The sequence below is a fragment of the Lactuca virosa genome, chromosome 8 (genome assembly GCF_052849685.1).
Source record: "Lactuca virosa cultivar CGN04683 chromosome 8, Lactuca_virosa_CGN04683_v6, whole genome shotgun sequence".
NCBI lineage: Eukaryota > Viridiplantae > Streptophyta > Magnoliopsida > Asterales > Asteraceae > Lactuca > Lactuca virosa.
In genome coordinates, this window is record NC_136433.1 from 114,772,195 (window position 1) to 114,796,239 (window position 24,045).

The 24,045-nt window shown below is 37.4% G+C and overlaps 1 protein-coding gene across 1 annotated transcript; it reads right to left on the minus strand.

Moving 5' to 3' along the window:
• Positions 1-15,025: 15,025 nt before the first annotated feature.
• Positions 15,026-17,263, minus strand: LOC145134798 (alpha carbonic anhydrase 4-like). The gene is made up of 6 exons (XM_079069628.1): positions 17,152-17,263; positions 16,135-16,349; positions 15,935-16,041; positions 15,717-15,819; positions 15,294-15,509; positions 15,026-15,141 (listed from the first exon to the last, which is right to left on the minus strand). The coding sequence occupies exons 1-6, from the start codon at positions 17,237-17,239 to the stop codon at positions 15,061-15,063; spliced, it is 810 nt and encodes a 269-aa protein (XP_078925754.1). The 5' UTR covers positions 17,240-17,263; the 3' UTR covers positions 15,026-15,060.
• Between the last annotated feature and the right edge of the window lie 6,782 nt (positions 17,264-24,045).

Genomic DNA, 24,045 nt, shown 5'->3' on the forward strand with positions numbered 1-24,045 from the left:
CGAGACTTCGGGGCCCTCAATGACAATTTCTTCATCAACGACGGATGAGGTTTGAGAATTTGGGTAAATAGTGCCACAGATAGGAATTTGACCACATGTGTGACCCGAAACCTCAGGCACAATTTCCTCAATGACACAATTATTGCTTAGACTATGTAGTCTACCGAAGTGAGTTTTGATGTCTTCGGGAAAGGTCTTGTCATTGACTGGGAAATGAAATTCTCAGTCTGGAGGGACATACAGTCTGTCTTTATTGAACCGGGGTGAGGAATCCATTGCGGTAGGATATCCATTCGACCAACCCCAATTGTATGTATTGTCCACGGTTCCATTGTTTACCAAATTTTCAATAGCTTCACTTTCATTAAACAATTTTTCAATTAAGAGATTTAAGCGTACAATTTCACTCTGAGCTAAATCTCTCTGGTTCAAAGCTATCTCTAATTGGGTTTCACTCAACATTCTTGCATCTTTTTCTAACTCTAGGTCCTTCTCTAACATAGCCATTTTGAGTCTTTTGTTATCCATTCGTCCTCTCACGTGGAACATCTCTTGGGAAGCAATGTTCTTCTCATCTAAGGCTTTGTTATAGTCTGTAAGGACGGCAGCACAAGTGTCATTAAGATCATCTATGTAGGGCTAACAGTCATGCATGCTATAGTTTAGAGTTTGGATCATAAGTTTTACCTGTTCGACGATGCTTAGAGTTCCATCCTTTGCCATGTAGCAGTAGTTCTTTTCCAGCTTTGTAGACCCATCATCATCCGCAGTTGCCAGCATGCAGATTTTCCCTTTTCCTTTGACACTGCTGATGGCTTCATCTTCGTCTCCGGATGACCAAACTTGATGGTCTCTTTTGACATGGGCTACGTATGCCCTTGCCTTTTCCTTATCTTCCAACTCTTGAGCCATTCTAAGGTAGAATGCTCAGTCTTTTACTACATTGGCCTTACAATCTCTTGCAAAGTGATTCTCTTTGTTGCATTTGTGACAAATTACAACATCAGTCTTGTCTTCTGAGGGAGTACCGGAGTCAGTGGTTGGAGTAGACTGCGGTACCTCCTTTGGTTGAGAATTTTGAGATTGCGGTGGTGGATGAGAACCTTTTGGATAATGAGAATGATTATTCTATGGACTGAAGTTACGGTTGAATGCAGGTTTGTTGAAATGTTGATTCTTGCGGTAGGAAGGAGGTGGTAGACGGTTGAACTGTTGGCTAACCAGAGCGATAGCCTTCTGAAATTCTTCTTCATCGTCATACTCTGAATCTGCTTCGTATGACTGCGGTGGAGTGTCATACGAGGAAGAGTAGAATGACTGCGGTGGGGTTTGTGCTATGAGAGCAAGTGGTCCTCCGAAGTGAGCACAGTCTTTGAGTACGGTGGATTCTTGTGCTTGAAGCTCTCCATAGAGCTTGTAGAGTGACAAAGAGTGAATCTTTCTATCGCCCTGGACTATCATCTTAGCCGTAGTCCAATGTCTTCCCAAACCATTAAGAAACTGAAGATTTGTTTCATGGTTACTGCGGATGGTGCCCGCATTGGATAACTTGGTGACTATCAGGTTGAACCTTTTGAAGGAATCTTCCAAGCTTTCTCCGGTATGAGCTTTGAAGTTATTGAACTCATTGAGTGCGGTAGTAAGTTTCTTGTCTTGTGCTTGTTCTGAGCCTTCGTACAGATTCTTGAGAACTTCCCAGATCTCTTTTGTTGATTTGCAATTTATGATAATATCGAAGTTGTCAGGAGCAACTCCACAGGAGATTTCATAAAAAGCAACAACATCATTTTCCATTTTATCGAGATCATCCTTGGTGGGACGGCTCATGACTGGTTGTCCTCTTCCTAGTCTGGTTGTAGCGCCGTCAGTTTGGACTGGTGTAAGGATTGGGACATGAGATCCTTCTTCTACGGATCGCCATACATCTCTACCAAGTCTCCTTTAGTATCTTTCCATTCTTTGTGACCAGTGATGATATTCATTTGCTACCAGTATTGGGGCTCGGTTAGAACCACCAACACTGTTGGAAACGTTCAGAGATAACGATTGTGCCATTTGAAATTGTTTTTTATTTTTGAAGAAATGAGCTTTAGTGGTATAGAAGACCTTTTGAAAATCAGAGTTTCGTTTTCAAAAAGCAACCACTATGGCTCTGATACCAATTGTTGAGAGAAAAACTTAGAGACACACTTGAACAAACATTAGAACAAGTAGTATTGTGGAATAGTTAATCTCGAAGGATCTAAAAGCTCAACAATAATATTAATAAGTTAGAGAGTTAGTTGCGGAAAAGTAAAGTAATAGAAATGACAGCAATGAATATATCAAGTATACACTTAAGTTGATTCATAACATGGAATGCATTCAAACCAAGTTAATAAGGAAGATCAAACTTAGTGATTAAGTCACAGGAGACTTGCTCCGGAGAGAGGTTATAATCAGTTATGGTCTAATAAGAATTGAGAGTAAGAAGTGATGCGTAGATAGAGGGATAGAAAAGATAACTTCAGAGAAGTGTATTCAGAATAGATAGATACGTAAGTTATCCGTATTGAATACAAGAGAATGAGCTCTATTTATAGAGACTCATGAAGTACACTAGATTACATCTCTAAGAGTAGCCATGCAAGGCATACTGGACAATAGAGAGTATTATAATAAAGACAAGTAAAGTAATCTAGTTAAGTGACTGCGATAGGTAGACTCCGGATGCGGTTGCTGATGAAGGAGCTTGACTGCAGGTGTTGGATGGCTGCGGTAGCTGAAGAGGTTGCGGTAGCTGAAGTTCAAGAGGGTCACTTTTTATGATTCAACAAGATATATCCGTGTGAGTCTCTCCATCTTGAAGTTTTCTTTGATTGGCAGGAAGTGAGCAGACTTCGTCAACCGATCGACAATTACCCAGATGGTGTCGTGCCCACTCGGAGATCTGGGTAACTTGGTGATAAAATCCATCGTTATTCTTTCCCACTTCCACTCAGGTATCTCTGGCTGATGAAGTAAACCTGAGGGCTTTTGATATTCCACCTTTACCTTGGCGCAATTCAAACACTTGCCCACGAAGGTTGCAATTTCCGCTTTCATGTTCGGCCACCAGTAGAGTTGTTTGAGATCCAGATACATCTTATCCGAACCTGGGTGAACAGAGTATTTAGTCTTGTGAGCTTCATGCATGACAACCTCTATGTACCCGCCGAACTTTGGGGTCCATATTCGGTTCATAAAATAGTACACTTCGTCTCCCTTGATCTCCAAGTTCTTGTCCATTCCCCGTAAGGCTTCATCCGCCACTTTCTCTGGTTTCAAGGCTTCCAGCTGAGCCTCTCTGATTTGCGTGGATAAATGGGAATGAATAGTCATCGTTAATGCTTTCACCTTTCGCCCGGAATGCTCCTTCCGACTGAGGGCATCTGCTACCACGTTGGCTTTGCTGGGATGGTAGCGAATTTCGCACTCGTAGTCACTGAGTAACTCTACCCATCGTCGTTGCCTCATGTTTAGCTCCTTCTGGTCGAAGATGTGCTGCAAGCTCTTATGGTCGGTGAAAATGGTGCACTTGGTTCCATAGAGATAGTGTCTCCAGATCTTTAACGCAAAGACCACTGCTCCCAACTCTAAATCGTGAGTTTTGTAATTGACTTCGTGTGTTTTCAACTGCCTCGAGGCATAGGCGATAACTTTCCTCGTTGCATGAGCACACAGCCTAGGCCTTGATTGGATGCATCACAGTAGACAACGAAGTCCTCTGTCCCTTCGGGCAGGGACAGGATAGGTGCGCTGCACAGGGCCTGCTTCAATGTTTGAAATGCAGTGTCTTGCTTGACTCCCCAACTAAAGGTTACACCTTTTTGTGTCAGGGTAGTTAAAGGCTTAGCGATTCTGGAGAAGTTCTGGATGAACCTGCGATAATAGCCCGCGAGACCCAAGAATTGCCGGATTTTTATGGGTGTCTTTGGTGCAGACCAATTCTCAATCGCTCTGATCTTGGAAGGGTCCACATGTATTCCTTCCTTGCTAATCACGTGTCCAAGGAAATTTACCTTCCGGATCCAGAATTTGCACTTCGAAAATTTTGCGTATAGCTTTTCTGCCCTTAATGTCTCCAACACCTGCCTTAAGTGCTGTTTATGATCATCCTCACTCCGCGAATATACAAGTATATCATCGATGAACACAATCACGAACTTGTCTAAGAAAGGGCGGCACACCCGATTCATCAGGTCCATGAATATTTCCGATGCGTTGGTTAGACCAAAGGGCATTACTACAAACTCGTAGTGTCCATAGCGAGTTCGGAATGTTGTTTTAGGCACATCATTCTCATGAACTCGCAACTGATGGTACCCTGATCTTAGATCTATCTTTGAGAAATAACTGGCTCCCTGAAGTTGGTCGAAGAGATCATCGATTCTGGGTAAGGGATATCGGTTCTTGATAGTCAGCTTGTTCAGTTATCGGTAGTCAATGCACATCCGAAAGGATCCATCTTTCTTTTTCACGAATAAGATCGGAGCTCTCTAGGGTGAGGAACTCGGCCTTATGAACCCTTTGCTGATCAGCTCATTGAGCTGGCTAGATAACTCTTGCATCTCCGCTGGCGCTAAACGGTAAGGAGACTTAGCTACTGGAGTAGCTCCGGGGATCAAGTCAATACGGAACTCGACTTGACGTTCGGGAGGAATTCCTGGAAGATCTTCAGGGAAGACATCAGGAAAGTTGCAGACTTCGAAGATGCTCTCGAGGTCTTTACCCTTTTGTGTTTCATCAACAACATGGGCTAGAAACGCATGACATTCCTTCCGCAGGTACTTCTGAGATTTGATGTACGAGATGATACGGAGGTTCGAACTGAGTTTATCACCGTAAATCAGGAGGGTTTCACCAGAGGGAAGATTGAGACGGATGGCTTTTTCGAAGCAAAGGATATCAGCACGATTGGAGCTTAACCAATCCATAGCGATAATGACATCGAAACTCTTAATGGAGACAGACATAAGATCAATGGAAAAAGAATGATTGTCTAAGGTAAGAGTACAGCCTATGAATATGTCGTTCGTGCTCTCTTTCTTTCCGTTAGCCATCTCGACGGTGAATGTTTCAGTTAGAGGCTGGGATTACATTTGATTAGGTGTTTGAATGCATGACTAACAAAACTCCTTTCTGCACCAGAATCGAAAAGAATGCATGCATAAGAGTTGTCAAGGAGGAACGTACCCGTAACAACGGTAGGATCAACGACCGCTTTGTCCTGGCCCATTGCCAGCACCCTTCCTGCATTGCCACCTGCTGTTTCCTTGGGACAATCTCTCTTGAAGTGCCCAATCTCTCCACAGCCATAACAGGCTTGACCAGCACCTGCCCCAGGAGCCTGATTGGTTGGTTGGACTGGTCCTTTGCAGAATCGGGCTGTGTGTCCCTTCTTGCCACAGCTGGTGCACGACATCTCCCGGCACTGTCCCTGATGATGGTAGTTGCACTTGTTGCACAAAGGTAGTTTTCCAGCATAGCGAGTGGGGTTTGTTGGAGTAACGGGGACTGCAGCAGGAGTAGTAGTAGGAGTAGTAGCAGCGTGGACTGCCACTATTTGTTGTTTCTTGGAGGGCTCCTGCGAAGACTGACCCTTCCGTTTGTTACCAAACTTCTTCTTCTTCCCACCGCTTTCCTTTTGTGGTTCGGAGACAGCTGCCACCTCATCCAGATCTATTCCATGATCGATCAAAGTCTGTGCCAGATCCTTGGCGCTTTCGAATGTAGTCGGTCTAGCAGCCAAGACATTCCCTTTGGTTGGTTGTGTCAGTCCCCAAATGTACCTCTCGATGTCGGAATCTAGCGGTGTAGGCAGCGATGTCGGAACCCTTCATTTTCAAATTCCAGAGTTCGTGCTCCAACTTTTGCACTTCGCCCCTCGGGCAGTATTCTGCAAGCATGAATTCCTTCAGTCTTTCCCAACCCATGGCATTAGCCACCGGCAGGGTTAGGGTTTTGACTCGACCATTCCACCAGGTCAAATCTCTGTCGATGAAGGTGCAGGCGGCGAACTTCACCTTGTTGGCTTCGGAACAGGCGCAAATTTCGAAGATGGATTCGATCTTCTCGAACCATCGAGTCAGAGCGATGACACCTCCATTCCCGTCGAAGGACTTGGGTTTTGCAGTCATGAAATCCTTGTAGGAACACTCCTTTTGATGTCCCTGACTTCCATCTTGTCTTTGTGGGTCGGTTCCACCTCCAGCCCCACCATCATTCACTTGTGCCATTGATGCAGTCACGGCGGCTGTAACTGCTGCCTGAAACATGACGGGGTCGAACTGAGAAGGTGGTGGTGGTGGCGGAGTGTTGTCGTTCCTTCTGATGGGTCTTGGTCGGGGAGGCATATTTTTCTAGAAACAATCGGGAAGAAGAGGATGGTAAGTCCTCAAGGTATATGAAACAAGATATATCTCATCCTGATAACAAAAAGTGTTCTACCAAGCGATAAGCACAGAAAGGTTACTAATGCAAGTAAGTTATCGCTTAAGAAGGAGGAGGTAGCAACACTTGGAATGAATCTATATACTGAGTTTGGCTCTAGCTAAAATACTCCCATAGTATTTTATGTGGGATGATTTTGGTAAGTTTTAGGCCTGCTGTAACAGCACAGTCACTCCCAAACACATGTTGGTCATGTCTCGACTGAATATAGTTGATCAGGCTATATTCACCTTAGACATGATTACATAACTGCCCAGGTTTAACCGCAGCGTTCCAACATCCAAATACTTTTGTTCTGTTCTACTAATGACATGAATTCTGTTATGTATGCATGCTCGTATACTTTTTATAAAATACTTATATTTTTGAAAGTATACTTTTAGCGTAGAGCACTTAGGCCCCTTAGTGTTTATAGTTGTATACCACGTAAGGTTCAGTATACTAGTTCGCTATAAACAAGGGCTCTGATACCAATCTGTCACACCCCGAAACCGTGATGGCGGAATCGTTTCGGGGTGGAGGACGTCATGCGTAGTATCACAACAATTGTATAGCAAGCATAGTAAACACAACCAAACATTGAATACAAATATGAAAAGTTTTTACATCAGTTTGAAACTTGTTTTAAGTACATCAAAAGTATGTAATATATATGTAGAAAACATGACTCTTATTGCTCTGGCTCCTCTAAATCCAAGATGTACCTGTCTACTGATTTCCTGAGAATACAAGCAGTTTGAAGAGTATCATCATAAAGCTGGTGAGTTCATAAGCATTTAGTTTTGGTGGAAAAGTGTTCTTGAAATCCTTTTGAAAAGTGTTCCTCAAGAAAATCCTATATTTTCTTATGAAAAGCGTATTTGAAAAACCCATTCCTTCCATGACTCCCATGTTCGTACAAAGTATGTACAATCCAAAGAGTCGTGGAATGAATATGAATATCCATTGGTTACATGATGAACAATCCGTTTTGAATAGCCGGTTTATCCCGGGAAAATCCTATATTTTCCCTAAAGGTTGATGGTTGATTATCCGTTTTAAACTAAGGTTTGCAAGTATCTACCATACTCGTGTCGATAAAAGCAATTTTCTTTTAAAAACCCTGGTTACGCCCAGAGAGGTATATTAGTCTTAAAAAACTAAATAAAAGAAAACCGTGATGAACTAAGTCCTGAAGATATTATTATTAGTACCCTCCAGTAATCTATCGGTTATTACTTTGAGGTTAGTTCACTTGATTCATTATTACAAAAGTAAATCTCTGCTATCTAGATTGTGAGTGTTATAACCATGCATTAACTTGATATGGCACGTATGGGGGCCAGTATCCTTTATGACTTTGTTACCCGTAGACCTGTCGGTCCCACTGTAGCTAGCAGCGAGGTGTGGGATAGTCAGTCCCGTATAGATCTATACACAACAGTCACGCTCTCCCTACAAGAGATTCTGGTCATAAGTGCTAGTCCTACACTCTGATTCTGTGGGAGTGTTACCAAGGACGTGTCTCCAATCTTAAACTAACAAATATACAAGTAATAATACTGAAAATCCTGTTTATGATTTGCATGAATCCTTTATACAATAATACATTTTACTGCATGATTCACAAGTTCATTACCCTAGTTTGGAAAATTGTTTCTACGTGTTGATTTCTTAATCGGTTGGTAAAACTATTTTCCTTGTTAAAAGCATACTAAAAATATAATTATTTTAACAAAATAACATATTTTGAGCACAAGTTTCCTTATGCTTTTGCTTGTATTCCCCCTGAAAACGTTAAAAACACGGAAAATGTAGGGGTATGAACTCACAGTTTGACGTAAGACCCGAGCGTAAGGTCGGTGTGGATGCTGAGTGTCAACTGATGTTTCGTACGCAAGTGGATCCAATTAACATATGGTAACACATATATGCATTAGATGAGGACATAACACTATTTGTTATGGAAGGAAACCACCTTAGGGACTAGGAAACACTTGAAACTAAGTGTTAGAATCACACGTGATTGAAGATGGGGAGTTTGCGGCCGTAATCAGGAGTGTACGATCAGGGGTTTGCGGCCCAACAGGGTTTACGGCCCACGAGTTTGCGGCCCAAGTGTTTGCGGTCCATGGGTTTACGGCCTGTGGGTTTACGGCCCATGAGTTTTCGGCCGTAAACACTTGGTGAAAGGTGCGATTTTCGGTGTTTCAAGGTCCTTTCTATCCTCTTGGAAGTGTTCTAAGCCTTGTGCCCAGCTCAAGGAAGAGCTTAAAGGCCAATAATCGACCAAAAATGGAGTTTACGGCCATTGAAGTTATTACGACCGTAAACCCATTTCGTGTTCTTGATTTCAGGTCGATTTTTAGGTGAAAACAAGTGATTCTTAGAAGATAACAAGCATAGGGAGTAGTTACTTACTGTAAGAGGCTTGGAATAAGGTTTTTAGTCACCAAGAACTAGTGTGTGTTCTTGGTGTTCTTGGTGAGAGAGAAGATCTAGAAAAAGATGAAATTTATGATATGAAACATGGATTCATCACTAGAAAAGGGATTGAAACACCATAGAAGTGAAGAATCACTTACATTTTGAAGATCCTTGAGCAAAACTCGAAAATTGTAGAGAGAGAGTAGAGAGAGAAAATCCTTTGAGTGCTTAAAGCTTGAAATGAAGGCCACTCATCCTTCATATAGGGGTGAGTTTTCAGCCAAGGGGTGGGGTGGGGGGGTTTACGGCTGTAAACTCGAGTTTGCAGCCGTAAACTCCTCTCGAAGGGGGTGTTTGGCCCGGATGCTATGCTTTGACTTAGCAACCTCGATTTTGAACCCAAAACTTAATTGTACCGAGCCTAGAATATTTAATTAAGCTCAAAATAATGACGGCAAGAGCAGAAATAAATTCCAAAATGATTTATTTTTAACGATTTGAACGAAAGAAATTTCGGGTTGTCACATACTATCCCTTGGAAAAGTTTAGGAAAAGTATATCTTTATGTAAATAATTAGTTAATACTATTGTGAATATTCATTATAACCATACCAATACAAAGTTAGTCCCGTATAGATCTATACACCAACTCGCGCTCTCCCTTATGAAGACTCTAGTTATAATTAAGATTCGAACGGGTACCCTGAGTGGTACATCTAGCGGTTCACAATCCTGTATTAATTATTCACATAAAATGTAAAACCTTTTTATAATTAACAAGTAATTTTGTAAAAAGATTTTATGTTGTTTCATAAACTATACTTATTATAGTTTATAAGTTCATTTCCATGTTTTAACCCGAATTTTTGTAAAAAAATTTCTATGATCCATAAACCATACCTATTATAGTTTATAAGTTGATTTCTATGACTTTATCAAGTTTCAAGTTCAAATACATTTAAACAGTAAGAAAACATAATAAGTAAATTATGTTTTTAAACACAAGCAATCTTGTGTTTTACTTGTATTCCCCCCCCCCCCCTTTAAAACATTAAAAAGCTTGGAAAATATGGGGGGTATGAACTCACCTTATTTGAGGGATTCAATAGAAGATTTGGTATAGATTGGTAAGTTTCCCGAGTGAAATCCCGAAGCTCAAACGAGTCCTATTTAGCATATTATGATACATATAGGCATGAAATTAGTGAATCTAACTATAAAGGCGATTGGAAAACAACCTAGGATGCTAGAATAACTCACCAAAAGAGTATTAGAAGCAAGTTAGAAGGCTGAAATGGTGTTCATGGCCACCTGGAGATGTTCACGGCCCAAGAACAGCTTGAGTTCTTGAGTTCACGGCCAGCTGGAGGTGTCCACGGCCAGCTGTTCTTGAAAGATTGATGAAGATTCAAGTGTTTTTAGGCTGGAGATTTGTGTGTGTTCTTGGTATTCTTGAAGGAATGAAGAATACCTTGAAGATCCAAACAATAATCTAAGAAGATTTGAAGGTTTGGAAGATGATACTTGAGAGAGAAAAGAATAGATCACGACCAAGAGTGAAGAAAATGAGATAAAATGTATCAAACCCTTATATATAGCAAAATGATTGCGGCCGAGGAGTTCACGGCCCGAGGACCGTTCACGGCCGAAGACGAGATCACGGCCGCAAACCGGAGGTTCACGGTCCGAGGTTGGTTCACGACTGCGAGGCATGTTTACGGCTCGGAGTGTGTTTACGGTCCGAGCTTCGTTTGCGGTCCCCATGCGAAGTTTCTCGGTTTGGAAAAATGTTCTTTATATTTCACTTCTAGTTCAACAACTCTTCAAATTTAAAGTTTTAAACCAAGTTAGGAGTTAAATCTATTTAAATAAGATAGATCAAAATGAGAAGGTTGACTTTACGAGAATAAAATTTTCGGGTTGTCACATTATCCCCCCGTTAAAGGGAACTTCGTCCCGAAATTCAGTACTAGCTGCTAATTGGAGGTAAAAAGCTATCACCTTGATCATTATTGGGTTAGATCTCTTCTTTGGGAAGTTTGTGGCCATTTCCATCTTCCTTTTTGAGCCTTTGAGTCATTTGAGCATGACATGAAGTTGAAACTTCAGATCTGGACTGTATGAGGTCCCTTGAGCATAAAGATCCAAGCTTTATCAAGCTATTGGCCAAGTTCCAAACATGAAACCTTCTATTGAGCTTTTTTTGGCATTTTGAGCCCTAGGTGCCATGCATGGACGTAAAGCTTGCAGCTTTACGTGGTATTTCAGCCTTGGGAGGCTAGATCTAGAGTTTGGGACTTTATTTATGCTTAGAATCGTCTGAATGAGAATTGGACTAGAGGGACCCGAAGAGTCGGTTAGGGTTTTTCCCCAAGAGTCTGGACACATGCAAACTCGAAGAGTTGATGCGACAACTCGGTGAGTTGAGTTGGAGTTTTCCTGATTTTATGAGAATAGGAGGAACTCGACGAGTCGCATATGTGCACTCGACGAGTTGGGTCAACATGGAATGTTGACTCGAGTGTTGACTTCCGTTCACTTTTAGGGTTTAGTCAAGTGATGGATATGGAGACCATGGAGGGGTAAAATGGTCTTTTCACCCTTTCCAAGAGTTAGTAAAGGGGTTAGCTTGATATCTTTAGAGTGGTTATTACAAAGTGCTAATTAGAGATGATTATGATATATAGGCAGAGTCGAGACCGATCGTTGAGTACGAGAGATACTTGCTTTGCTTACGAGGTGAGTATTCTCACTATACTTACCTGAGTGGCAATATTGTTTGACCGGAGGGTCTTGTATGAGTTATTGACCGGAGGGTCTTATTTGAGTTATTGACTGAGGGTCTTATGTGCTTATACTGAGTTATGTGATATCATGCATTTGGTCTTTGTGATTTATGTTGTATATTATTTCTGTGCTTTATTGAGTTAGGACCGAAGGGTCCAAACCGAGTTGTGAGACCGGAGGGTCTTCACTGAGATATCGGACTGGAGGGTCCGACCCAAGTTGTGAGACCGGAGGGTCCTCACCGAGACACATAACCGGAGGGTCGTTATTGAGATTTAGCCATGAGAGGCTACTTATTTGTGCATGGTATTTTGGGGAACTCACTAAGCTTCGTGCTTACAGTGTTGTGTGATATGTGTTTCAGGTACTTCTCAGGATCGCGGGAAGGCGCCAGATTGATTGTACACACCAGTTGGAGTTTATGTTTTTGAGGATTCTGGGATATTATCAAACAATTGTTGACTTGTGTTTTGACAACTTATACATGTGTTGTTTTTGAGAAATCTGATATTGGGTTTTATGTGATTTTAAAAATGGAAATTTTGTTTGAAAATTTAGAGTGTTACACTAATTTGTTTAGCTTTAGGACACACCTCATAGGGAGGAATAGACTCGTTACCAAAAAATAAAGAACCTTTTAAATAGTTTAAATCTTTATCAGTTGGATGTCCAAGTCTACTATATCAAATTAACTTCGAAAAAAAAACAGGTAACGAACTTAGACAACAAGGACCTACCATTATTTTTATTATTAAGATAATACAATCCTCCAAATTCATTACCAATCACCACTTTCTCCTTGGACAGTGAATCCTGAACAGCAAACTTGTTTTCATAAAAAACAACCTGACATTTATTATCCTACATAACTTGTAAACATACAAAAGATTAACATGAAAATATGGAACAACAAGTACATCAAGTAAGGACATAGAATTAGACAAGTGCATATTTCAAATTTTATTAAGTCTTGCAATTGATCCATTTGGATGATCAACTTTAAGATTTAACTTAGAAATATCCACAATATTAACTAACTATGATTCAGCAGTAGTCATATGTTGACTTGCTCATGAATAAAAAAACCCAATTATTATTACTAGGAGACAGATTATTACAAGAAATTCCTACCATATTGGCATTAGCAGACATCTCCTCAGCAAATTGTTTCTCATTCAGAAAGGAGATTATTTTAGAATATTGGTCAGAAGTAAGAAAAAAGTTTATCAACCTTATCCACAAAGCATGTAGAAGTGTTAGAAGACTCATTCTTAATGGTATGACCTTTGAGACCACAATGCTTGCATTGAAAAATCTGATTTCTACCTTTAGATTTCCTAATGTCACTAACTTTACCAATAAAAACCAGAAGACTAAGTTCTATTAGATGATACAGTTATAGAGTTCTTCTCTAGAAACAATTGAAAAAGCAGTTTTCACATTAGGCAAAGGTTCAAGAAGCAAAATATGACTCTTAACCTGACTAAAGGAGTCATATAAACCACTAAGAAAATGCATTAAATTTATTAACTTTGAATGGTTATTAAACTGAGTTGCAACTTCACAAGTACAATCAGTCAAATTAGTAAGACCATCAAATTCCTTCAAAAGAGCATCAAGTTTATTAAAATAATCAGCAACACTTAATCCACTTTAAGTAAGAGAATTAATACGCTGATGTAAGTTAAACACAACCGAACCATCAACCTTATTATAAGTATCAAAAAGTTCAGTCCAAACATCAAGAGCAAATTCAGAACAAGCATGCCCAACACATATAGACTCAGATAGAGATCCTAAGATCCAAGAACACTATAGCATTTACTTTATCCCACTAAAGTGATTTAATAGGATTATCCTTCATTTTAACAACAGTACCATCAACAAATCCAATTTTATTTCGAGCCTTCAGAGCTTTTGTCATAGAGCTCCTCCATATCCTAAAATTTTTAGTTCCAAGAAGTTTAAAACTAATAATAGTGGTAACAATATTGTCAGAAGGATGCAAATAAATAGGCTCATCAAAATCAATAGTTTCATTCTTATTAGACAATTCACCAGTTTCAAGAGTACTACCAGTCATATTAACAAGACAAGAAACCTAACAACAGAAGATATACACAACAAACAATACTCACAGAGAAGCACAAATGAATCAACTCAGGATAAACCCAAACACAAGACAAGCATGCAAAACTTACAGTGATTCCACAAAAAGCTCTGCAAGCAGCAATGTAGACTCATTAGATCAACAAGATCTAACACTAAAGCATAAAAGCATTCAATTACCCTGGATCACCTCCACTTATAGAACTCGTTTGCACGGGTTTAGCGTTGATCGAAGAAACTTAACGTTAGCTGTTAGGATAACAATAATTAACCTAGACGTTTACTACTAAACACTGTGACAAAGGATTACTGGAGATGACAACGTCAACAAACAAGATTGCATAACGATCGATAGCCTTCAATATCAAGAACAGACCCAGGAAGACACAAAAACCCTCAATCAAACAAGAGACTTACAAAGAAACACAGAAACCCTAGATCAACCAAAAACCCAACATATCTACATCTAGACGCGAAATAATAAGAAATCAAGAACAAGTAGGACCTCGCTCTGATACTATGAATAAAACACTAAAATACGACAACATCAACAATTATTTTATTGCAAGTAAGAATCAGTTGGTTTTGAAGGAACTTACAACTAAAAACTCACTACAACACTCAATAACTCATTATAAAAATCCTCACTACAACACTCAACCTATACTACTCTCAATTTAATTAAGAAATGAACAGAGATTAGAAATGCAAGAACATCGACCGAAACCCTAAGAGGAAACCCTAAAACTGGAGAGAAAACGAAGAGTGTATGTGTGAGTAATCAGTGAAAAATGAGCTCATACGCACACAAACTACATTATATGCTACGAATCTCAACTGGGTACATGTAAGACCTGTGTGCCATCTGAAGTTTAGAAGAAGTGAGCCGCAATCCAAATATCTTTAAGACTTGACAAATTCTACCCTCCTGCAACAACTCTTTGCAAACAAATATTGGATACATTTGTAAACAACATGTTATACTTAAATAAATTAAATATAAATAACAAATGGATATATAAAAAATGATATAGACAATGAGGAGTTTGACAAGGAGAAATGTCTCGTATTTCAACAATATATATATATATATATATATATATATATATATATATATATATATATATATATATATATTGTAAATCATAATCGAATACGAAGAACAAAAGATGAGCAAAAACATAATCTAGGATTTCGTATAGATGTAAAATTAATAAAACATAATGAATATTTCTACAAATTTTAACTTTTACATATAAAATGTTATCCATGAGTTGACCATTCTTCTCATTGTTCGTTAGGTAAATCAAATTGCAAAATTGACCTTTCTCCAGGTAACTGAATTGGCCTTGAATTTTCTTGAAATTCCTAAAAGAGAAACAAAAAAAATAACAAATCATTTTATATTCTTATAATTATATTATCAAATTTTTTTGTCCGTCCCTAATGATCATTAACTATTTAGGTTACGTTTGGTAGACTATTTACTATTTAGGTTATGTATGGAAAGCAAGACTTACACGTTCGAGATCTTCTTTAATCATTTGGATTTGGTCTTGTGAAATTGTTTTCGCCTTTTCTGCGATTGTCCAAGTGACACCCTCCGTACATGGAGGAGTTGTAAGCGAACCGATATATCTGAAATACTTTGTGCCCCCACACTTTATATTACTTGCACTTATTGTCCCTACATCAATCCCTTTGGTATCAGTAAGCCCCTTCATCTTGTCTGCCAGCTGCATCGATTAATTAAACCATAAGTTTGAATTGAATCATATATTTGTCTTTATACTTAGATTTCAGCTAGAAAAGCATATATATATATATATATATATATATATATATATATATATATATATATATATATATATATATATATATATATATATATATATATATATATAAAGAGAGAGAGAGAGAGAGAGAGAGAGAGAGTTAAATACGCTTTGAATTAGGGGATCAGGTTGTCCAATGGTGTAAAGGCTGGCCATAACTGCCAGTTCTTCCTTTTCGCTGCTATGAACCAAATGTAGTTCGGCATCAAACCTATATAAAGAAAGCATGCATACGCATATTAAAGCGGTTAAATTTTGGAGAGTTCTGTGCAAAAAAAACGTTAACTCTAAAAAGGTGAGCATAACATGCTACAAAACACATATACCTTTTCCCATCAATAGTATGCTCAGAGGGAAAATGCCAATGAGAATGAACTAGGTTGTAATTTACGCCATTTATTGATATTCCTCCGGCATCTCCTTGCCATTCTATCTGAAAAATTAGAAAACTTGAAACAATAACAATATATAATGATGATGGTAACATGTAAATATGTAAACAAGAGCTAGTACTGAGTTTATATACATTAAGAAAAAAGTCTATATTGACAAGTTTAGCAGGTGCGTCCTTATAAGCCATTTTCAAGTCGGGTGGTTGCATTTGTGCTTGTTTGGTGTCGATATTAAGAGGAGACTGAAGTTTTCCGATCTCACAAGTTTTCCAGTCCGCCCTAAGACTTCCCCATTTCGCTGGTTCATTTGGAGCCCCGGCTGCATACCCGAATTGCTTGTCTACGTCCGCTGTTAAATAAGTGCATGGCCGGTTGTCAGTTCCAGATTTGCATGCATGCAGCTAACAAGATGTGTATATATTGACGTATAAGAAAATGTATATTATAAAGAAGAATAAGAAAATCGTCTATATCCGGTCATTACACATTTTGATTTTTAAGACATAACTGTGTTTGGGTTTCATGTTAGACTCAGTAGACGTATATATTAATTGTACCCTCTCTCAACCCTATATATATATATATATATATATATATATATATATATATATATATATATATATATATATATATATATATATATATATATGGATAATAACTAAACGTTAAATAAAAGAGCATATATTTCTAATATATGGATAACAGACGCGATCAAACCTAGTTTCTTGGGTGTTTCAAAAGATTTTAACAAAACATTTTCTAAAAAAATCTATATACTCTACAAAATTGTCACAACATATTTGCATTTCAAGACCCTAAGAAGTCATTTCAAAGCTTTCCAAGAACTGTCAACAAGGCCTGGGGCAAGGCGACGCCATTGGTAATTAAAAAGCAGGTGATTCTTGATGATGGATCTCTGGAAGAGAAAGAACAACGTAATGTTATTCAGGTGACCGGGGTGTTCTTTTCGTTTCTTTATATCTAGCTGTCTTCTTAATTTCTAAACACACATATATACCAACTCAGGAATTTCATTTCACGTCTTTTTCATAGCATTAAAGCCATCGACACCCATTTGTTTTGACCAAATTAATGGTACGTAGTTATTGAACATTTAACTCAAATAAAACAGAATATACAACAGACCATACCCAATCTTCTCGATGCATTTACACTGCATATCGAGATGAAGGAAAACAATGAAAGGACGGCAAGTGATAAGAGATTAGGGTTTGTCATGGTGGGTTTGGATTTGAAGAGAGGGTTCATATGAATTGCGTTCGTGAATTATAAGCTTACAAGTATTTTTATATGGATCTGCGAGAATAGCGGGATCCTCTAACTGAATGAATATCCTTGCGTTCAGGTTCGAATTTTGTAAACCTTATTTTTACTATGTTTGGCAAATGATAGACAACCAAGAAAACCTCCAATCGTTGTTTTCTCTTTTCTGCCATATTTTATTTCAATTTTTTACCAAACCCAAAACAATTGGGAAGTGATTGTACACAACTATTTTTATTCATACACAACAATTTATGCTTTATGAAGTTGTATAATACAATACTTTAATGCACAAATTGTTGTGTACGAATCAGTTTCCAAAACAATTATATATATATATATATATATATGAAATATGAAAACTTTTCTGCCATATTTTATTTCAACTTTTTATAAAAAATTTTGGATGTGACCCTAACAATTTAGTCATTATCTTAAATCTCAAAAACTAACAATCGTTTATATTTGGCACTACAAGAAAAAAGGCAATTAGGGGCGACAAAAGTAGCCGGTAATTACATAACAACATCCGATTAAATATCAAAAGTAATAGTGTCGCCGGTAATAGTGTCGCTAGTAATTACATAAAACAACCAAAAAATTTTACAATTCTAACAAGTAGCAATGCGTGACAACAAGTGTAATATACAAATAAAGCTCATCCCTACATACCATCATCTCCGTTCCAATCGTTTCCTCCTTGATTATCCTGTGATTGAAAAAACGAATAAAACTCCTCCCTACATGCCGAGTCGTTGAGTATTGCCCGAAGTTTTTGCAACTACATAATAAATAACAACATATATAAACTTATAAGTTAAATTATCAAGCATACACAAAAACTACCAAGTACATTGCTATTTTTAAACTAAGACAAAAAGCCAAAGTACATTGTTATTTCTTGTACTTGGGACAAAAACCCAATTACCAAAGCTTTTAGCAAATGATCGCCACAAAACAAAAATTACCAAATCAACATGCATTTTATGATACCAAAGTAGATTGCTATTTTTAAACTAAGACAAAAAACCAAAGTACATTGCTATTTCTTGCACTTGGGACAAAAACCAAATTACCAATGCTTTTAGCAAATAATCACCACAAAACCAAAATTACCAAATCAACATGCATTTTATGATGACAAAGTACATTGCTACTTTTAAATTAAGACAAAAAACCAAAGTACATTGCTATTTCTTGCACTTGGGACAAAAACTCAATTACCAAAGCTTTTAGCAAATAATCACCACAAAACCAAAATTACCAAATCAACATGCATTTTATGATGCCAAAGTAGATTGCTATTTTTAAAATAAGACAAAAAACCAAAGTACATTGCTATTTCTTGCACTTGGGACAAAAACCTAATTACCAAAGCTTTTAGCAAATAATCGCCACAAAAAACCAAAGTAGATTGTTTTACCTGTGATGGTTGTGGTGGTGGTTGCGATGGTTGTGAAATCGGCGGGAGAGCAGAAGGTTTACGGCCGATGCCTCTGATATGGCCACGTCGCTCTCCTAATACTTTCTCAAAAGCAACTCTTTCTTGAACGGGTGTTAACTCACTTTCACCTTGGGTTTGTTCTAAGAGCTCTTCGACTAACCGATTCTGTAATTCCCAAATGTGAGTAACAATAAGTATAAATAAACACTTAATTATATGATAAAATTATAATTAAATACTTACATATTGTTGTTCCGCCTCGGTAGTAACAAATACACCATCCCTATCGGTATGAGCCTTGCGAAACGTTTCCACTCTCTTAAGGTTATGTTTAACATTAAAAACTAGATTATATTTTAAATAAATACATGTATCGTACGTTACCTTCTTATAGCAAGTATTGCTATACGAGCTCGACCCCCCACGATTCACGTTAGTTTGCATTTGACGGACTTTTTTGTTCCTGTCTGAAGCAATTCTATGTTCTTCCGCTTGGAAATACTCATTTGCTTTCTTCCGGTTATCAACATCCATACCCTCTGGAGGGTTGGCTAATGCTCTCGGGATATCATATACCCTCCGACTTCCAAAAAATATTCTTTTGCGTCCGCTTTACGGTCTCGATAACCTTTTAACAAAGCTGCTTGAAAACTCTCTGTCAACATATTAGCTTCTACATCATGGTACATCTGATCCAAATCAAACTTTGTCTACAAAAAAAAAAGTTAACCAAGTAAAAACCAGTCATAATTAACCATATAAAATATTTTTAAATAATTAATTACCCCTAAATGTTGTATTACGGTGTCATTTATTGCAGGGGAAACTTTTTTTCAAGTTCATTTATTAAAAGGTACCATCTGCCACATTGTTTTTCCAACTTCTCGTGAAAACATGTCTTTCGGCTGTCCTACAGGATCATATGTTATATCCCTATCATAATCCATGGTAATCGATTTACCCTTATTCTGTAAGAGCGCTCTTTCAAGCTTTATATTTTTGGTTTTGCCTCAGAATTTCCTACGTACACGTTGCTCAACTACAAATATAATTAAAAATTATTAGAAACGGTATTTAATTTATAATAAGTGAATAAAAATAGTAAATAAAAATTCATAATAAGACTTACGGTCCTGCTCATGATGACCAGCACCTCTACCACCTGGGAAAGGTGGGTCCTCAGCTCCATCACCCCCGTGTCCACGACCCATAACAGCAACCATGGTATACAAAAACAAAAGCCATATTGACATCATTTTCTGAAAAATTATAAGATATACAGATACAATTTTTATTACAAATACATATTACATAGAAATAAACATTTACATAGGAATAAGCATTTCTATTTAAACTAGGAATCCAAATAAAGTTCATATTACAAACACGTATTAAATAAGAACTATTCTGATCACAATCTTCCTCATATCCTTCAGTGTCTTCTTCGGTATCATAATCAGAATCGGTCTCATCGTAATCAGTCTCACAATCAGAAACATCATTGACTCTACCAGTTGGCGGAGGAACTTCAGTTGCACTTTCTACATCAACAATGACTCTAGGAATGTTTTGCAAGTACATGCTGAAATCGATAAAAAGTGGAGCATCGGAAGAACAGATTTTTTGAAGTACATCGACATTGTCTACATTTTCATGTGAGCCATTGTCAACATTTTGGAAAGATTCATTGTAAACAAGTTGGACACAATCATCGTTCGATGATAGATCTCAAATACTTCGATGATTAACATGCTTGACAACACACCGATGGTTATTGTTTGGATCTCTGATGTAGAACACTTGTTTGGCTTGTGAATCATATATGATTTGATCATCTTTGTATACTTCGCGTCATGTGTCGATACTGGTGAAATTATCACTAGAAATAACTCCTGTTCGAGTATCAAACCACTTGCAACGAAATAGTACAGTTGAATAATCATGTGTATACCTCAACTCTACAATCTCTTCTAACTGGCCATAATATTTCTCGCTTTTCTCACCCACCACTAAAACCCTAGAGTTTTGTGTTGTGCGTTGTGCGTCACGACTAAGTACCATAAACCTAAAACCGTTGACTATGCATGCGGTGTAAGAATAAGCATTCATTTGTGGACCCATTGCAAGAGCCGACAACTCTTTGTGGAATTCTAGAGAGTTTTCTATTTTCATTTGATGAACCTAGAAAATATAAAGTAATATGTATTATGTATTCTTTAGATCAATGAAATAAATTTGTTTATTAATTTATGTTACCTTTTCACGAAACGAATTACGGAATTCTCTCTTTTCATCACTTTGGGGATGTTCGGATTATTGGTTAATATATAAGTTTTGGAACTTATTGGTTAATTTGGGGTTAGTTTGGGAACAAACTAGAAACTTTCTAGTATTCGTATATAAGTTTTTAAACAATTTTATAACATTTTTTTTTGTTTTTTTTTTCAATTATAACAATAATTTAATTTATTTTTTTTTCAATTATAGCATCCTACTTATACCAAAACCACATACTTTCACATAATACATAAGAGCATCAAATACACATACATATACCACATATACACCAAATACAAATACATTCACATACACACATAATAACATCCAACTTAGACCAAATACACATACTTTCACATATATCGATAATAACATCCTACTTATACCAAATACACAAATTTCACATTCATATACCACATATACAACAAACACACATACACACATAATAACATCCTACTTATACCAAATACACATAATTTCACATATATAGATAATAACATTATACTTCTACCAAATACTCATATACCACATATACATCAAACACACATACATTGATATATATACACCAAATTTACATAGATTCACATACAAATATCAAATATACACACATATGACAATTTTCACATAATTGATTCAACTACACATATTTTGCAATTAAACTCAAATTTCACAATAAATAGAAGTAAATAGAACCTGTGGTGGCGGAAATCAACGAAAATGGTCCATTGGTGGCGGTAGTCGTGGGTGGTGGTCGGGAACACAATCAACAAAACTGAAATTGACAATTTTTTTTTTGGAATTAACCACTACAATAAGCTTAAAATCGATGTTACAAGAGAAAAGGGACCGGAAATTGACCTGAAAATACCTCTTAGTCGTCGGAAAAAGCTCAGTGTAGCCAGAAAAATGGTCCTCACCGGAAAATACTCTCTCCTGTGGCCGATTTCACACACCGAAAACTAAGTAATGTTTCTGGTATCACTCACGAATCGATGAAGCAGTATGCAGAAGAGAAACAATAGCGAATGGAGTCAACAGAAGAGCAAAAGGAAAAAAGCGTCGATTTTTTTGGGGTTAACTGCGTCGGCCTTTAGCGGCGACACCTTTACCGGCGACTTATGGGGCTTTAGCGCCGACTTCTATCAATAGCGGCGACTCCGGGGGGGAATTATTGCCGCGTCATTTTTCTATCTTTAGCGGCGACAATTGTAGGTCTTTAGCAGCGACAGAAGTCGCCAGTTTTGCTTTTATGCGTTCCACGAGCACCCTAGCCGTTGGATTAGAACCACGATCGGACGATTCGTGTTTACTAGAACGTCAAAGCGCGGATCGGTGTTATTTAGCCTTTAGCAGCGACGTTGACCTTTAGCGGCAACTTTTTAATATGTCGCCGCTAAATGTTGTATTTCTTGTAGTGTGACCATTTACCCGGTAAATCTGTAACCAACAGAATATGAATTTTTTTTTTTTTTTTTTTTTTTTGCAAATAAATCAAAATATAAGGATTTATAAAAAAAAATATTATTTTAATTTTTTTAATATTATCTTATATTTTTACTTTTTTAGTATATTTTTTTTATTCTGTCTAACGGATTGTATTATCATACATTAATCTTATGATATTTTTTTTGTCTGACAGTGAATATCTAATATGAAAATAATTTTTTTTCCTTCTAAAAATAATTGTTTTTATAATATTTCTGTCTAAATGATTTTTATTATCTTAATTTTTTGGTATTTTCTTTGTCTGACAGATAATATTTATTATGAAAATAGTTTTTTTTCTTCTAAAAATAATCGCTTTTATAATATTTCTGTCTAAAAGATTATATTATCTTACATGAATCTAATAATGTTTTATTTCCCTGATAGAGAATATCTATAAAATAAAAGTTTTTTTCTTTTGAAAATAAACGTTTTTAAAATATTTATGTCTAACGGATTGTATTATCGTACATTTTTTTGGACAACAAGAATAATTTTATCAAACGATAGCAACCGACAAGATGCTAGTTGAAAACAACATTACAAACGGTTTTTAGATCTAAGCACCGAAGATCCCAAGAAACATTCCTACCCCATTTATATATATTTCTAATCTAATTATAGGAGAAATTTAGATCTCATGCATTAAAAAGGACATGTGTCGACTTCACCAAGCCATTGTATAACTTGTTGATTCTTACTCGCCATAATATCCATATGAAAGTGAGTATAATTGCACCTAACCCCTTTGTGTCCTTGTTTTTCGAGTTCAGACTCCTATTTGATGTTGTAGATACGACACAAAGCAGAGGGTATATTAATACTCTACTTATCAAATTAAGCCTTGTAGGAAGCTGCACAACGCTTGCCCTCCAAAATGCCAAGTTTTCCTTTCCTGGGACCAGTGGCTTCCAGTAGGTTTTGCCCTGTATTTGCCTAAATTATAGACGTCTATAAGTTTTCTTATTGAAGAGGATGGATGCATACCATATGGATCCTGGAACCATCTACCATTGTAATTTTCAAACAATGAGGCATGTCAATATTGTAACAGGTCATACCCACATGTAAATGAGATGTCACCCTAAACACTTCTTCTATTCACAACAAAACTCAAAACCACAATTTCATCCTCGACCCCATGAATGTCGATAATATCCTCCTTCCAAAGAACATTTCCCCTGACCCGGAACCTCCACCACACTTGCCAAGAAGAGCAATGCTGAGAGATTTAAGAATCCCAATATCAATTTCACCCTTGTCTATAGGCCCCAAGCCTTTGTTCCATGCAATCCAATGGATTTTCCTTTTATCTATATCCCTTTCCCAATAGAATTTTTGTCTTATACTTTATAACATGATTATAACTTTAATTGCTGCTTTATAGAGCGAGAACCAATAAGACCAAGACTACCAAGCACTTCCTTATAAAGAATAAATTTTTCATCAATCGAGAGGCTCCTAGCCTTCCAAGAGGAGAGCTTATTATGAAATTTATTGGTTAAGGGTAGCCAACTAGAAGATCTCGTCATACATGCACCCATTGGGATGCCAA

Coding starts and splice junctions, on each gene's coding strand:
- LOC145134798 (XM_079069628.1), bottom strand. CDS start 17,239: ATGACAAACCCTAATCTCTTATCACTTGCCGTCCTTTCATTGTTTTCC. Junction 16,350..17,151: donor AAATGCATCGAGAAGATTGG/GTATGGTCTGTT, acceptor CTTATTTAACAG/CGGACGTAGACAAGCAATTC. Junction 15,820..15,934: donor CATACTATTGATGGGAAAAG/GTATATGTGTTT, acceptor TTCTTTATATAG/GTTTGATGCCGAACTACATT.